This window comes from Pagrus major, chromosome 23, assembly GCF_040436345.1.
Source record: "Pagrus major chromosome 23, Pma_NU_1.0".
Taxonomy (NCBI): Eukaryota; Metazoa; Chordata; class Actinopteri; order Spariformes; family Sparidae; genus Pagrus; species Pagrus major.
The window spans coordinates 26704373-26722335 of NC_133237.1; the positions used below are offsets into that span (position 1 = coordinate 26704373).

General features: G+C 40.3%; 1 protein-coding gene across 2 annotated transcripts in view; it reads right to left on the bottom strand.

Annotated features, from left to right (window-relative positions):
* Positions 1-17413, bottom strand: part of tmem104 (transmembrane protein 104) — a 114270-nt gene extending 96857 nt beyond the window's left edge. The window contains exons 1-7 of one of the 2 annotated variants that reach the window (XM_073494542.1): positions 17150-17413; positions 16388-16457; positions 15368-15489; positions 13741-13822; positions 10372-10465; positions 8669-8752; positions 472-571 (exon numbers count right to left, since the gene is read on the bottom strand). In XM_073494542.1, the coding sequence (XP_073350643.1) occupies positions 472-571; positions 8669-8752; positions 10372-10465; positions 13741-13822; positions 15368-15489; positions 16388-16432 (527 nt within the window). In that variant the 5' untranslated portion in view covers positions 16433-16457; positions 17150-17413. Of the gene's footprint in view, positions 1-471; positions 572-8668; positions 8753-10344; positions 10466-13740; positions 13823-15367; positions 15490-16387; positions 16458-17149 lie in introns of both variants that reach the window. The other variant, XM_073494541.1, reaches the window with a different exon arrangement.
* Between the last annotated feature and the right edge of the window lie 550 nt (positions 17414-17963).

Here is a 17963-nt window from a genome sequence, read left to right on the forward strand (position 1 = left end):
TCAAACATCACACAATAAACTTCCTTTAAAACTCACAAAATCTGCATGAAACTGTCAAAAACATCATGGTTGGAAACTTAAACTCCCGTCATCCTGAGATCAGCTCGCTAAAACAAGGAGGAAATGGCTATTTCTGTGGTCCAGGATCTAACTATATGAAACACCTTTTTCTCACCCAGCCTGGCCATTGGACTTGTAATAAAAATGTGTCTGGAAGCAGGTCACCAGGACCCAGACGCCAGCAGCACCGGTAAGAGGTCAGCAGGCCCGAAGGCCTCCGCCACCAAAGCTTTATTGTCTTAATCTCGAGTTCAGAGGGTGACGAAAGGACCAACGTTTGGGGGCAGAAGAGCCAATGAGATGAAGACCAAAGTTCTTCAAGGAGAAAATGTATAAAATCCATCGATATATAATTTATATTTCACCATAAAACTGAGAATGAACGTGATAAAGTGAAATACGTGGTCTTACCAGGCGACTTCCATCAGTGATATAGGCACAGCTGCTGCGTAGATGGCCAGATCTCCGTACAGATAGACGATTATGCAGATGTAGAACATGTTGACACCAACTGAAAGACAAAACATAAAAAAAGAGATCAAGACATGAAGTTAAGACGTGAAGAAAATCAACAGATTCGTAAAGGAACACAAGGTCAACAGGTGACAAGCAAACGCATTTTTCATCTTTATCAGCCGTCCAAACACTTCATCGGGAAACACAGTTGATGGATGTGTGTCAGACTGAACCACCATGGTGCCATCTCTATTAAAATACACTCCGGTCCACACCTCCGCTCAGCTCATCCCTCCATCCCTTTTTCTGGGACACGCGGCCTGTACAGCAGCGCCACATCTCATTGGTCCGATGGAAAATATTAATAGCATTAATTAAAAAACTAATCACACCATGAAGGAAATTTTCCTCGTCAGCCTTTACTCTCCACAGCGGCGAGCTCTTAACCATCTGCCCTTTTCTTTTCATCCACCAGCCGACTGGCAGGCCCCGACCTGGCTGCCTTTGCCAAGACAAGATCGAGAGCTTTGACCGGCAGACAGATCATCACAGAGCGCCACACATCCATCACGCTCCTCAACTCTCAGAGGGGGGTTCAACCGTCCAACTGGACCCCTCGGCTAATTCATTACTGACGAGGAAATTAGAGCACCGAGTCCATTAAAGAGAAATAAAAAGTGACAGATTTACAGCTTTACTGGGTACACTGATTCTTTCATGAATTAAAGGCTGAGGGTGTCTATCAAACGCTTCAATTAGGCTGTGATGGAAGTTAAAAACATACGGGACTGGCAGCCTCATAAACAGCCCTTCATCTAGTTGTAAAAATAAGCAGTTAGCTGATTCACAACACCAACATCAGAAACTGGAGACCGACAGAGTCAAGAGATACTCTTCTAGAGCTGCAACTAACAGGATCAACTAACTGATTATTTTCTCGATTCATCAATTATAATTGTTTCGGTCTTTACAATGTCAGACAAAAAAGAAAGAAAGAAAGAAAACTGCTGGTTTGACAAATACCAGTACTGCAAACTTTGCCTCTACTGGATGTTTCTGTGCACCATTTCAAAGTTTAATTTAAGTTTGATGAGAAGCCACAAAACACCAAAACTACAACAACAACCTACAACTCATTACACGACTTCTTAAAAGTGATTATATGCATTTAGCAAAGATGATTGCACGATTTAAGATTTTTTTAAATGTTTTTCTTGAGCCTCAGTTTGTTTAATTTAATCAATACTTTGAAAAAAGGTTCAAGTGATGCGAAAAGTACAACATGACCAATTTATTAACTCAAAGAACTTCAGTTTGCATGTTTTGACTGTGAAAACGTATCTTCATGAATCACGTCACTCATTACATCTTTCTTTTAACAATCAACATTTGAGAAGGTAAATGAAATGAAGCGTTTTGCAGAAATATATTAAGTAATATAAATATAAATGGGTCTCCAGTATATATTTTTTTCCAACAAAAAGGCACTAATGTGGTCCTGAACACAGTGTAAGTAGTTCTGCGGTGGATCAACTGATGAATTACTGTTCAAACTCAAGCACTATGATGATATAATGATATTAATATATAGTCCAGGTTCAAACTGGGATAAAGATATGTTTTAGGGTTAGGGAAGAAGAAGGGAAATTAATTCTCTCTCGGTCTAATTTACCATGGTCAGCTGCAGAAACAAGTCCTCCTCCAAGCTCCATAATGTCTCCTGTGCCACAGCGTTGCCATATTAGCGTCCCAGTGGCAGATAGCAGAAACAGGACAGACTGTACTCTGCCGCCACTGTCAGTAAGCGATAGCAAGGCGAGAGCCCTGCATGACCACAGGGATGCAGGCCTTCACGGCACTGTAACTAATATTTCCAAATTACCCCGAGCCGCAGGCTAAAATGCTGCAAAATGGGTCTTCACGTAGGAGCCCGGTCTTTCATGTAGCTGTGAAACGCATCACGATCCATCATCAGTTTGCTTCTGACTGACAGCAGACCGGACAACCTCACTGTGAGCAGAGACAGAGAAAAGCTGCCACTGTTTAGTATCGTGTATAATATGGGAGGGCACTTTTATTACCTTATACAGGGGGATTTAATAGGGATTTAGTACAGTACATTACATAACAGAAATGGAAAAATATGTTATTTTAATATCCTATTAAAGGGAGTCGGCTTTGACCTCCCTTGTGAAGTGAGTTTCATGGTCACAAATAAGTCATCAGGAAGTTGCTGTAACACTGAAGCCTCTGAAATGAAGAAGGAGGGAAGAAGAAGATAATTTAACTTTGAACTTCACCTCATTAATCGTTCTCTCCTTATTTTCCGCTTCTACTTCTTGTGGGAATATCAGAGTGAAATATCTGATGAAGTGAGATAAGAGACTTTCACAAATCAAATCTAAATTGAGCCAGCCCCGCAGGCAACAACACCATTAACAATATGTCGCTAAAAATAGGTAAATAGGACAGTGCAGAGGAAGAAATGACCAATTTAGGAATGACTTGGGTTGGACCTCGTTTTGGACGTCATGATTCTCAAAATGCACGATTCATTTGAACTTTTATATCAAATTCATCGCCTCATAAAAAAAGACCCACATTAGAAATAATCAAAAATGTATTGCATTAAAGTTGTGATGTTGTGATGTACGGTGTCAGATTACTGTTTTCCTCATTCACACCGTATTCTGAAAGTCTCGCACCGACGTGATGTGTATATAATTACTCTTCTTCAACAGGAAGATGACATCCTCATACATAATCACAAAAACAAAACTGCGATTGGCTCAGATGTTCTTCTAAATAAAACAGAGAAAGACACAAGCAGGCAGCAACAGAAGGGGAGACGATGGCATAAATCTTATGAACCATTAATGTGCTTCTTCTTAGCTTCTTCTGTCAAACTGCCTGGCAAAAGTCACTTAAAAATGACAATCTTATCTAGTTATTTACTGCTGTGAAAACATGCAACAACACCTTGAACCCAGAAATGAGTGTCATGGAAAGCATGAGTCAACAACTTCTCTGACGTTCACCCCCACAGCTCCACATATGCCTCTTACCATCAGGAAACACAGTCGAGGCCTGAACAGATTCTTAGAGGCTGTTCAGACCTGGTATTAACAGTTCAAAGACATAAATACATGTATTATTTGTGCAGAATTCACAAGAAAGCCCAAATAATTAAGAATTTGTAAGAGACAGTGTTTCACAAAGTTGATTAGTGTTCTCCTAACTCAGCAACTCACAAAATTGAGTGATTTTTAAAGGGAGTCTGGGGACTTTCTCCACAGGCATCAAAGAAGTATTTACTGGTTACGGCATTTGTAGAATTTGACATGTTTAGCGTCAATAAAATGTTTCTTCTTTCATAAATTGAGTGTAAATGGTGAAATCAGTGTAAACAGTGTGTTCAAACAGCTGCTAAATGTTGGCAGGTGAGACTTTAGCACTTTAGACACAGAAGCAGACAGGCTGGTACAGCCATGCTGCCACAAACTGACACTTTTTACAAGGAAACAAACAACTTCATGTTTTGATTTAATGCTGAATTTACAAGAAGGAGACAATGATTTTGAATTTGTTGTAGCCATTTCACAAAATTTGTCATGTTTCTCCTCATGAAACAACTTCTAAAATTGCGCGATTTCTCAAGGGAGTCTGGTGATATTGTGGCTACTAGTTCAATGGTTGGATCAGTTGAAACAGACAGTGTGTTTTCAAACATGTGCTGTTTACTCTGGCACGTTGTCGGTTGACGCTAAACATGTCACATTTTACACATGCAGTAACCAGTATATACTTTTTTTGATGCCCATGGAGAAAGTCACCAGACTCCCTTAAAAAAACACTCAATTTAGTGAGTTGTTGAGTTCAGAGAAACTTTATAAACGTTGTAAAACGCTGTGTACAGTAAATACTTAACTACTTGGTCCTTCTTATTAATTCGGCAAATGTTTTACATTAAGTTCTTTCTTTATGTAAAAACAACATGTCTGTTTGTACCAGTGGTGCACATCTTTTTTTCCATTTAGAGTGGGCAATGTTGGAGCTTTCCACCTGTAAGTTGGATCACTCAGGACGGATGTTAATACCAGGTCTGAACAGGCTCTTACAACGTAACAGGCCTCACTTTTAAGAAACAAGTCAAGCTTTCGTGGATCAAGCTTCATTCCCGCGGCTCAACTTGTAAAATCGATCTGTTGGGTTGATCACGGTCATCCATTATAACACAAACTCCCTGAGATTAAAGTGCATCTCTTACCAAGCTGACACAGGAAACTATTGTAGCGGGGGCTTGTAGGAAAAGATTGGGCTGCGAGCTGAGGCAAACATGTCCATTTATCTTCCCCGTGGCTCGGGCACTTTTCATTTTGCCAGAGCTCTCGATGCTCAAGTATGACATTTAAGTAAAAGTCACTGAAGTATTAAAAATGGATGTGCCCATGTTTGGCTCTCATTAAAGACAGAAGCCCGGGTAACGGCGGAGTAAATTAGTATTCGCCTCTATGGTCCTCCGTATGTCAGGGGAAGGACGGCTCACGTTGGAGAAAAATCCTGCTGTTTGCTTAGCCGCCATGCTAACCACCACATCGCATCACATCACAGAGGTAAGAACAGCTGAGACAAGATGCTGATGCAAGGACAGCACTCTGTCCGTCTCCCTCCCTCTCTCTCCCTCTCCCTCTCTCTCTCTTTTCGTGACTTTAGCCAAAGTCGTCTTCTAATCAACTTTCAAATCATCAATGTGAAGGTTATAGTAACACCTTTCCACAGTGGTGCAGATAAACCAGCCCCCATCAACATTCCTGTCAGTGGCTGCGGGTCAGGCTGATACGATACCCATGGCCTTATTCCAAGCCTGCCGCACCGCCGCTGCCACGTCAATTTCAGTCCAGGTGGAAGTCGATGCCCTCTAAGAGTGCTTCTTCAACAGCAGGAGAGATGCTTTTTAATTGCCTGCAGCGGCGCAGGACAGACAGTGTGCAATCACGCCTACAGTTTATTAACAGCGAGGAGAAGAAGTGGTGTTTAAACTGTTTTAACGTGATGGACTTGTTTACACTCTTAGCTCCTCGAACACATGAATACAAGAGCTGAACACAACTGTCAGTCCAGATCACACTCTGCCCTCTTTCCAAGAAACACAAACTGCTGGTTATCACACGTCGACATCTGTCCCCTCACACACATAATCCCTTTGCAATTTAGGTTCATGGGGTTGGTTTGAATTAAGCAGTTACTTCTAACAAACTGCACAGCCATTCCCCCCTGGAAGAGGACTGAGATTTACATTTTACAGGCTCACAGTCTAGATGTAAATAAACAGCTCCTTATGGTCCGAACGTGCTGAAGCTTACACTTAGCAGACTGTTTTAAATTCAAACTTTAAAAGCTGAATGCACAAGAGGCAGAACCAGAATACAGAACGTATGGACACTATAAGTTATTACCTTCACCTACTGAACGGATTTCCTCCAAACTTGACGGAGGATTGGTCTCGACCCAGAATAGACTTCATTAACTTCTGGTGTGGATCTGGATTAAAGGACGAATCCGGGAATTTTTTCTCACTATCTTTAACATAGTGACACGGGGTGTTTTTCCACATTTTCGTCAATATCTTGGGGAATAATTCATGGATCTTGATGAAAAAGATCAGACGTATTAAGGTGGCTGGTATCTATGAGCATCTACAAAAGGGGACTATTGACAGTGATAGAATGTAACTAAGTACATTTAATTAAGTACTTAAGTTCAATTTTGAGGTACTTCGTCAGTCCGTCAGTTCACACCTGGCATCAACATGCGTCTTGACATGCTTCTCAGGTTGGGATCGGATCCCACGTCTTCGCTTTATATGTAAAGAAAACACAACATGACTGGGACAAAGAAAGAAAGAACATTTGCCGAATTCACAAGAAGACCCAAATAACAAAGGATTCGTCACAGACAACGTTTCACAAAGTAATTAAGTTTCTCTGAACTCAACAACTCGCAAAATTGAGCAGTTTTTTTAAGGGAGTCTGGGGACTTTCTCCACTCCAATTTAATAATTTCAGATCATCTCAAGCAGGTTTTTCTGCATTATTTTCTGTAAAAGTTTTCATGTTGACCAGATCATTTTAGACAGTACTTGTTTAGGCCAAACTTCTTGAATGTCCACTTGTGTTTAGAAAACATTTCATATTTGAGAAGTCTGACATTTTGGTGTCTCCATTCCAAAAAAAGTTGGCATGCTGTGTAAAACATAAATTAAAACAGAATGTGATCGTTTGCTAATCCTTTCTGACATATACTCTACTGAAAACAGCACAAACACAATATATTTAATGTTTCACCTCATCAACTTCATAGATTTTTGTAAACATCTGTTTCTCACTGTGAGTACTGACTGCCAACACTGCTGAGCTCTTTTCCCCTGTGCTATTCTCTGTTTCTACTAATGAATTTAAAATCAATGACAAATACTTTGGTTAATTTAAGTATGCAGATGACATGGTCGTTGGTGGGATTGCCCACGCAAAGGCCCTGGAGACACGGTGTCGCATTAGCCAGCTATAAATCAATGTGGCCGAGACAAGAGAATTAATTATTTGCACAAAACAAGATCTAAAAAAAAAAAAGAGCCAGTTTCACTTGATGAAATACTTCAAATACCTTGGTGTAGTTCTGGACTTCCAGCTGAGCTGAAAATACACAGTATACTTTCAAGAAATGTACTCAGTGATTATCTTAGTAAACTCAGCAGCCTCTGTGTTCGAACTAGTGTCAGATCTACTTCTGAGTGTCTTAACCTTTCAGTTTCCTGCCTGGCACCGTCACCTGAACTGTAGATTTGAGAATAAGATAAAGAAAATAGTGGGTAAACCTCAAAAGCCTTTGACTCAACTTTTTATTCAAAGTACAAGGTAGAAGGTGAGGAGCTACAGTCCTATATACTCTACTACTGCCAGTTTGAGCTTTTGAGCTCAGGGAGGCGGTAATGAGTCTCTTGTTTTGGTTTTGGTGTCAAAAAATTAATATGACACCTTGCTTTATGTGTTAAATTTCCTCATTAGTGCACAAACAGGCAGCTCACACACAGGTGTGAAAATTCTGGACATCAGGTAGAAACTGAGCTGTCAGGGGAGACTAAAGAGCAGCGTTCCCCTTCTCCTCGTTCAGCATGTGCCGGGACGCGTGCCGATCTAATTCATTTCTGATTGGAGTCACCGGGCAGTGTTCCCATAGCATGTGGAGAGAGAGAAGAGGAGAGAAAACTCATTTCCTTATTACCAATCGATACCTGCACGTGCCTCACCTGCACAGGGTGAGAAAAGGTCGTCAGCACAGATTTTTTTTCACCTTTAACGGGCAGGACAGCGGAGCTGAGTGACGAGAGGCTGGAGGGACGGGAGCACACTGCAGCTTTAACAGCAGGAGCTGCATGACGGCATGCATGAGTGCGTTCACACGTGTGGGTGTGAACATGAGCCGAGTGGATGTGTGTTACACCGTGTGTGCACATGTGTGCCGAGGGCTCCACCTAGTGTTGAAGCGCTGAAGGACAGAAGGTGTCAGCACAGATGATGTTGTCAGAGCTTTGACCTTTTGTTGTTCCTCGATTTCTGCAACAACAGGGACGCTGCGGACTGTTGAGTCACTCGCATCGGGTTAAGAAGAGCCGGTCGGCGTAATGCAAGCAGACAAGAGGAGGGTGGAGATGAGGAGATGAGGGGAAAGGGGGGTGCCAGGCAGGGAAAATGTACTGATAGGTTTGAGAAATGTAAAGCCGCAAGGTTGTTCTGTGTGGTCCAAGGTGAACGTGATTAAGCCTTAACGTCTTTGCCACGAGTACAGGTTGTACCTCCTCCCGCACACGTGCACCGCAGAAAGATTAACAGTCTTGATGGAGTCTCATACAGGTAATTATAACCAAAGGCAATTTACCCAGTTATAATTACATCCAATTAGAGTGCCCGCAGCCTTCCTTTGAGAATGTGACGATTGGACAGAAAAGGTGTGAAAAAGTATTTTCTAAATGATCCCACACAACCTTCACTACTCCTCCACAAACGTCACACGTGGCTAACGACGGCGGCGTCGGCTATTTAATTGAATAATGGGCGGTGAGATTAGAAGCTCGAGGCCACGAGAATATTTTTACCTTTGTTGAAGAACATGGAGGCCATTTGACCCATCTCGACCCGCTCCGCGATGTCGAAATGATCGACGTGACCTCCCGATCTCTCTGTGAAAACAGGAAACACCATTTACAGTGAATGCCAGGCATGAGAGGAGGGAGTTAAATGTCAAAGACAGTGTACAGCTCGCATCACGTGGTGTACGACATTTTCCTAGTTGTCAATAGCTGTCAACTATTGAATCAATTGCTAAGCATTTTGATAATTGATTAATGAGTTTGAGTATTTAAAAAGAAAACTGTTCAATTCTCTGACTCCAGCTCATTTAATGTGAATATTTTCTGGTTTCTTTCCTCCTCTGTGACAGAAAACTGAAAATCTTTGGGTTGTGGACAAAACAAGACACTTGAGGACGTCATCTTGGGCTTTTGGTAACACTGGTCAACATTTTTCACCATTTCCTGACATTTCATAGACCAAACAACTCGCTCAGTTTATAAAGACAATAATAGACAGATTAACTGACAATGAAGTTAAACGCCAGACTGCACCAGAACCCTGTAAAACTGACTCCCCAGTAGCAGTTTGACAAACAGAGGAACAAGACGGTTCTTTAACCTGTTCCTTCTGATTATATTATGATAAAAAACATCATTTAGTGGCTAAACTGATTCAGCATGTGTAAATTTTACAGTATAACATTATTATCTTGGCCATACTTGATCTTATCCATCTCAATACTTTAGGTATTTGAAGAGTATCTAAATGTAGTTTGGTGACCATCAAAATATTGTTTTCCAGTATGTATTTGTTTTGTTATTTATTAATCATTTAGTCTGTAAAATGTCAGGAAATTGTGAAAAATGTCCATTTCCAGAGCCAGTGCTGGCACATTTACTCAAATACTGTAGAATTTTGAGGTACTTGTACTTTACTTGAGTATTTCCATTTTCGGCTACTTTACACTTTTTTACAACCTTTTGGAGGGAAGTGTACTTTTTACTCCTTTACATTTATTTGAAAAATGAAAAATGCTGAATATAAGATCTGATCGACAGTCGACCCGTAATATACAGCATAAACATTCATGTAAATATATGTATAATTTACATTTACGTGTACTTTTGATACTTAAGTACATTTAATATTGGATACTTTAAGAGTTTTACTCGAGTATTATTCAAACAGGTGACTTTTATTTTTACCAAAGTAATATTTTAACACTTCTGGATAATTGTAACACTTCCCAGAACCCATGTGACGTCTTCAAGGGTCTTGTTTTGTCTCACAACGCTCCAAAATACAAAGATATTCGATGCACAACCATTAAAAACGTACAGTGAAAAAACCTCACATTAGGTCGAATGAAACCAGAGAAAGTTTGACATTTTCGCAGGATAAACAGATAAACAACGAGCGGATTATCAAAACTGGTGATGACAATTCTTCAGCACTCGTCTCTACTTACTGTGGCTTTGTTCCAGTCCCCGTACCACTACACTTTTCACTAGCCATGATCCTAACAACTCATTTCCATCACTTTTAAGCAGAAGTTTAAACTTAGGTGGGTCGACTAGTCTACAAGCAAGGAAAGACTAGTATAAACTACCTGCTTTTATTTTGTAGGACATGTTGATAGGTAACTACATCCTGTCCAACCTCATGTTTTTTGTAAATGAGGGTAATAAAACCTATTTACCATGAACACTTCTGTCACGATACTCACGAACAGACAGGATGGGCTTCGTCTCCGGCTCCGATCGGCCTCGGCCCATGTCATCATCGTCCGAATAATCAGATGTGGAGTCGCTTTCATCGATCTGTGGAGGTGATACGAGTGTGTAAATGCTCTGTTTGTTTGCCTGTGTTTCCCTAATTTCTCAATAAACAACAGTCAGTTTACAAGCGATTAACTCGGTGTTTATTTGCTCTGTTTGTGAGGCGGCGGTGGGGGAGGCAACATCTGGGAATTACAAGCAACAGCTGGAAAAGCACTTTGGAGATTGGAGGACTTCACAGTTTACACCAATCACACACCCACGCACCGCTTTTGAATCATTTTACAAATTCTCTGCAGATTAATGTCAATTAGCTGTCAATGATAGTCAACTTTGTGAGCATCATCAGCTGAATTAATCAGTGACACGCTGGCTGGGACTGAGGGAGGAGGAGGAGGAGGAGGAGGAGGAGGAGGAGATGAGGAATGACAGCAGATAATGGCTCTGTGACAAACAACAAACAAACAACAGCAAACAGAAGCAAAACGACAAAATGAGAGATTAATATGTGCAGCTATGGATGAGAGTCAGATGCCTTCAGGCGCCGATAAAGAAACAAAGTCAAACTCACTTTTTAAAACACAGTCAAACAGAAGGCTACGTGTACATCTTTGGCTGTGAATGTTTCATTTCTACAGGTGGACCGTGGATCACAAAAGGAAGTGAAGCAGTTTCTGTGAGCAAAGTTCAACATTTTGCTGCATTTACATGGACTCAGGCGGACGGTAGACGGCAAATCAGATATCGTGTTAGTGGACGAGAGCAGGACAGTCAAATGAAGTGAGGCAACAGTAGCGGTAGTTGGCGTCCAAAGTTATACAACCAGATGTTACGCAGCTCCTGAACTTTTAGTTAACTCCGTAAAAAAAGACCACATTAGCCCCATTTCACCTCTCTGCACTAGTTGCCTCTCACTTTTAGAATTGATTTTAAGATTTTATTGTTATTTATCAAGTTAATAAGAGATAACAGTAATCAAGATCTTAAAAAGGAACAGGGAGCGCATGTAAGGAGGCTGAAACAGGGGTGATAGGATTAAATGGATTAGTTCTGATTAACGTTTTTTGGTTAAGACGAGACAAACAGCTGTTGCAATAATCAAGGCGAGAGGGGATAAAAGCATGAACAACAGTTGTGTTGTTAAAAACATTAAAACAAACTGGTGGCACACCACTTTAAATTCCAGCAGAGGGCGGTCACGTCTCCCCGTCCAGTGCCTCTAATCAGAACGTCACTCAGCTTTAGATGCAATGCAACCAATTATGTGATATTTAGGTCGTTTACAGTCAATCATACAGTTGTGGAGTTCAGTCTTTATGTTTGATACTTTCTATTCCTGCAAATCTCCACGTTAACTGCTTTGAAATTGCATCTATAGCAGGTAAAGCAGACCGAAGGACCGATCTCTAACTTTTAATCTCGAGTTTCCGGCTCATAAACTTATATGAAACTTTCTCAGAATACATATATGATGCATCCATCGCTGTAAAAAAGGCCTTCATTTTTAGTTAATATGCTTCACTCGAGCAGAGAGACATAAAAAGCGTTCGGCTGCAAACACTTCCAGTTTCCCCCCCCCGTCTTGTTTTCCATTACGTAGGAGGAGAAGGCTGAGAGGAGTACAGCAGCCATGAATCAACGGCGAGTGTTCGGGGCTCAGTTAGAGTCGGGCGATTGTCCTCAGGCTCATAACTCCTCAACTGGAAACCCACAGGCATTAAGCAAGATGACTTGTGTACCGGGGGAGAAACAAAAGGCAAAGGCCGAGCCATTTAAAGTGCACAAAGTCTTTTTCTTAGTCAAAGTAAAAATGATTGAAGAGCGGGTTGTTTCCCCCCGGTAATGGAGTACAGTCCTCCACCGACGGCTTCATCCGAATTGGGTTTCTTCCAGACGGGTGGCAAGAGACTCGTTTCACTTGTGTGAGGATTGGACAATAAAACAACAGCAGCCTTCTAAATAAAAATAAAAATACAGCTTCCTATTAAAACAGAGATTTCTTTTCAGGCTTTAAACATGAAATATTATATAGTTCAGTTTATTTTACTGGGCTACAAATGAAAACAGTCATTGCTTCAGTCAGCAGAAGTTCATTTTCTATATGGTCGCAAACTTCAGCTGGAATAAGGAGGATATTATTGATAAGAGAGGACACGCTGACACTGTGAGCCTTGAATAAACTCAGGTATCTTTAATGTCTAATACGTTACATGTTGAAATGACCCTCACTTCAGTTATAATGAAGGTTTACGAATGATTGAACGATGGTGGCCAAAAGTGACCATATCTGGACGAGAGGTTGGAGCTGGGGAGGATATTCTGATTGGATCCGACACCGTGTCAATCATAAGGTAGTCACGCCCTAAAGCACACCCTGCTTTATCGTGTATTTTATCCTAAATGGGAACTTAATTTACAAAATGAACATCATGCTGTGCTGAAGAAGACTTGAAACTAGAGATTGAAAACATAAACTTATTCGGAAACTGTTTACTGAGGTAATAAATCAAGTGAGAAGTAGGCTCATTTTCTCATAAGCTTACATACAATCAGACTTCTTTAGTCGCTCACAGACGTGACAAATTTGTCATGGTTTGGGTTTTTGGTTCAGTTATTTCCCGTTTTATTTTGTAGTTCTCGCCTCATGTGTCATGATTTACTCACCACTTCCTGTCTTTGTGTTTCTTCCCGCCTTTCACGATTGCCCCATTAGTCTTATCCTGTAGTGAGCGCACCGCTGCCCACTGAACACTCCCATTTCACCCAGTATTTGTATTTTCAGTGCAGGGGGATTAACATAAGTCTCTTTTTGAGAATCAATGACACAAACTAGATCTGACGAGCTCCGAAAGGACGACAGGAGAGAAGGATAGATGTCATTAATCTGTCTCACAGTGTGGTTCTACAGAAGTAAACCATCAGTCTCTCTGACAGAAATCACTCTGGATTTGTTTCACTGGTTTATCTCTGTGAAAGAAGATGGAGCTCGTTGTGTTATTAGCTGCCTAAACATGCTTCACCATGTCAGAACGAGACCTGAAAGCACATTAACCACAGCTAAGAACTGGAAACATCCCTCTGCAGCGTTTATACTAACATTAGTTCCACTTTTTTGCCTGCAGGGTTTAAAGAGTGTTTGGCTTAATGTCTTATTAGACAAACTCTCCCTGACAGAGAGGAACATTTACTTCTTTAATATTTGGCTAGTCTGACACATCCTGACAGCGAATAGAGAGCCGTCCATCCTGCCAACATCCTATTAAAGATATTTACATATAGAGTAAGACTCGGCTCCTGCACACAGTTCCTAATCTCACCTCTTCCTGCTCTCTCCTCTTCCAGCGCAGCTGAGCGTTGGCCGCCGCCATCGCCTCGATCACAAACGTGGTCGTCATGTAGCTGCAGAGACGAGAAGGAAGGATTAAGATAAGACGACCAACAGGTTGAAAAGCTGCTATTAACGACCCATCATCATTTAGGCCTTTACCTGCACCTTATAATTTCCACAAGTGGAGTTTTTCTATTTATTACATCTGGATTAAGTCTTTAATCCTGCACTTCAGTTTCATAAGAATTAGAACTTAAACTGAACTTATTCAGGAACCACACATGAAATTGTTTTTCTTTAATCATTCAGCTTCATACAGACACAAACCTCGTGACGTTTTGAAACGTCCTTCATCTACTCTGACCTTCATCATGTGTGACACACTGATTAAACATCTGTAAATCAGCTGTGACACAAATCACAGCCATGAAATCAGAAATGATCACTTTAGGACCATTTAAACACTGCGTGAATAATAAAATAACCTTTCATCTCTTCATACCTTTTTACTGGAAAACAGATGATTGACCCGATTATATGGACGTTAGCTCGGTTCAAAAACAGATGTTTTACTACTGAACGAGAATATAAACTACGGATGTGGACGACTAATCGAACAGTAAGAATTTAATTAAATGGTTACAGATATTTGTGGTTAAAATCTGCCTGTGGAGAAATAAATGGTGTATTGTTATGATTTTACCATCTAATTATTAGAGTGCAGCTTTTGCACACCTTAAGATCGACAGGTGCGTAGGAGAAGACCGAAGGCCGACAAAATCAGGAAAAAGACTCGTGCACACTGTCCACTTCACCAGCAATTAAGTTTAATGACAACAACGTTTAGACCTTCATCAGGGTTTCGAAACGTTGTTGTCATTAAACTTAATTGCTGGTGAAGCGGACAGTGTGCAGGAGTCTTCTTCGTGACCATCTGATGATTAAAAATGCTGCAGTAAGAGAACAGTAAAGAAATAACAGATGTAGGTCTGTGTATTTCAACATAGGTAAATAAAAAATGCAGAAACTATTTTGAAGGTTGTTAAGGTGAATTAAATGTCTCTGTAAGTTAAAAGTTCGACTGATCAGACATGTTTCCCAAAGATTTTTTGTTATGTTGAATATTTTTGACAATAAATGTTAATTGTTACATGTTATTTAGTTCATAATGTTTATTTTTGTACAATTTGGTGATTGAAGAATGAGACTTATGGTTTCAAATCACTCTTATAATACACATAATATTTTAACAGAAAACGTTCAACCATATAGATTAAATTGTGCTCTTGTTTTCTTACTTTTAGACTAGTCGACCACGTTTGGGAAGGAAATGAGTCATGAGGAACACACCTTGCTTTATAGCATGAACAGAAAGCAGATGTTGGTAGATAATATTTCTGCTGATGAATCCTCAACAGAAAGAGAAGTGACACAAGCAGTAAATGAAAAGGAGCTGGAGAGGTAAACACGTAGGCTCGACTAATGTGGCTTATTCAGGGCTGATAACGATGCAGATTATTAGAAATTACGGAGACTGAAAACTGATATTTGGGGCCTATATTTTTTTAATATCGGCCCCGATAATCAACTGGAGTTGGTGTAAGGACAAAACTTACCTCATAAACCCTAAAAAGGAAATGAGTGATAAGCTGACCACCCAACCGGCTGTGGCGAAGGCTTTGGGCATCGTCAGAGCTCCTGTTCCCACAATCAGGTTGAACATGTACACCAGCCCCACCTGGACAAGACATGAGCAGGACGGACGGTAAAGACAGGAACATACTGAGATTCTTCCATCATATAACTTCATTTTCTACTGCATTTTATATCCTTACATTCAATTTTCTACACTGCAACCTTTGATTTTGTCCTGCAGCCTGACCCAACTCCTGAATCAATGAAGTTTCATCCAAGATTAATGATTTACTTGATGTACGGCTACAAAATCTACAGTGTCAGGTGTCGGTCAGCACTGGCTGATAAAGAGACCTATGGAGGAATCAACCATTGTCAGGGAAGACAACTGGGATAATGGGGCAGCACTCAGTCCTATCAGGTATCAGAGTGCTTTAATGATTCAAAGCTTTAGAAGAAAAAAAAAGCTCTTGACCGGCAGAACTTAATCTCTGTGGTCAAGTCCTGCTGACGTAAGCAGCGACTTAAATGAGTCGTCAAAACTGAGCGCAGACCATAAAGAGGCCCGATGTGTAAAACAGACGTGTGTAAGCATTTTAGCTTCCTCTTCAGTTTTCACTTCACTTCCATATGCACCATGACTTCTCACAAAGACATTACTCATTTCATAACCCTGATGTTTCTTTTCTGTCTTAAGTATACAGCGTATTTATATTGAGTTTATTTCAGCAGATTTAATTGACTCAGAAGTCAATTAAATCTTAGAGTATCTGCAAGTGAGTAGAGCAAAAAAAAAACACTGCCTTTAAAACTGTTACAGGTGGACTTTGCATTCAGAAATGTGTCCACTGTAGGTTCTTGCTACCACAAAGCCTAATGACAACCCACATTTTACAGACTTCTCCTTTTACAATTGCAAGTTGGTTTAAACTGTGCCTGATTCAAAAAGAAAAAAAAAAAGAAGAACAAGGAATTAACACAGTATTCTGCAGGACACTCACAAATGGGGAGTAGGGATCCCCGGTCTCTGTAATTCCACCTGCCATGGTTGACGACACTGGTCCTCCTCACCTGAAGGAACAACAACACTCACCTGAAGCCAATCTTTGTTTATTTAAATTCATTTCATAACTATAATTAAGTACAGTTTGCCAAAACTGGTCGTGCAAAGTCTTTAATGTAAGAATTTTTTAAAAATCAGGATGTAAGTGAAAAAGTTCTATCTTGAATGGATGAAGAACTCCACTCACATATCGTGAAATTAAGATTTATTTCAACGTTGCCAGAAAAAGCACATTAGGTATAAATTCAGTTCAAAACATTTCTTATATTTTAAGATCCTCTTTCTAATTCGGCATACATATGATTCAATAAGCAGCACATATTACAACATAAATGTGTGTTTTGGTTCATCTTTACCGAACAGCACAGTGTAATCAGGTGACAGAGATTAACAACAACTACCACTTCCATTAAAATCGTGACAAAGTGTTAAAGGAGTGTGTGGTTACTTCCAACAGCTGTCCGGGTTGTATAAAGTTGTGTTAAAGTCAGTGTTGAGCTCAGTGAGCTAAAAATCTACTTGCTAGCAGCGTAAATGTGAGCATATGTCAGAAAAGCTGTCATACAAAAATACATAAGGATAATGTAATGTTGTGTCAGCTTATAAAACACGCCGATAAAAGTAGTGAAATAGTTAGGTTGTCCGCTAGCTAACTACATGAATGCCATTAATGAACAAAAAAAAAGTAAATCCTACTCACCTTACTTCTTTCCAGTGTGTTTTGCTAATTTAGCTGCTATGCTAGCAGGATGCTCCAAGCTGTGAGCTGGATCAAATCCTCGCTAGCTAGCTGAATAACCGCAGCCACCTAGCTAACATGAGCCGTTTCTTTGTTGGATAAACGGAGGGAAGTCAGTTTAAAACAAAAGTGTAGAGAAAAACACTTTTCCCACGGGCTAGCGAGGTTTTAACTATCAGCTAACTGAGGCAGTAAACTCACAGACCAGCTGACCTGCTCCGGCGTGAACAGACGTCAAGGTAACGCTAACATAAACTCACACTTCCGGTAACTACTTTCAAAGTAAAACCGCGTCTGGCGTTCCATGAGTTGCACTTAATGGTGGTTACTATGACAAAGCTTTTATTATGAAGGAGACACGGAGCTAACTTTGTTGTTATTATGTGGAGCTTGATGCTCTGATTGTTGATTGGTTGTTGACGCGGAAAACAAATCACGAGGTCCAATCAGATCAGACTGTGAGAGCATGTTTTGTTTTTGATGAATTTTTATTATATTTTATTTTTTAATATTATATTGTATTTCTAAAGTTACAACAATAAATCACAAAGTCTTTAAATCAGCACCACCAACATTACCTATATATTGCCCACGCTCCATCGTTTGTCCACTGTTCATCCAACACAACCATTATTATAAAAAAATATATTTATCATGTGTGACATTTTTTCTGCTTAGTTTGCTTATTGCCTGCCCTTAACCTATCATATCCGGTCATATGACACATGTACAGGTCACATGATAAGCACACCTGTCTGTTTACTTTTCAGTGTAC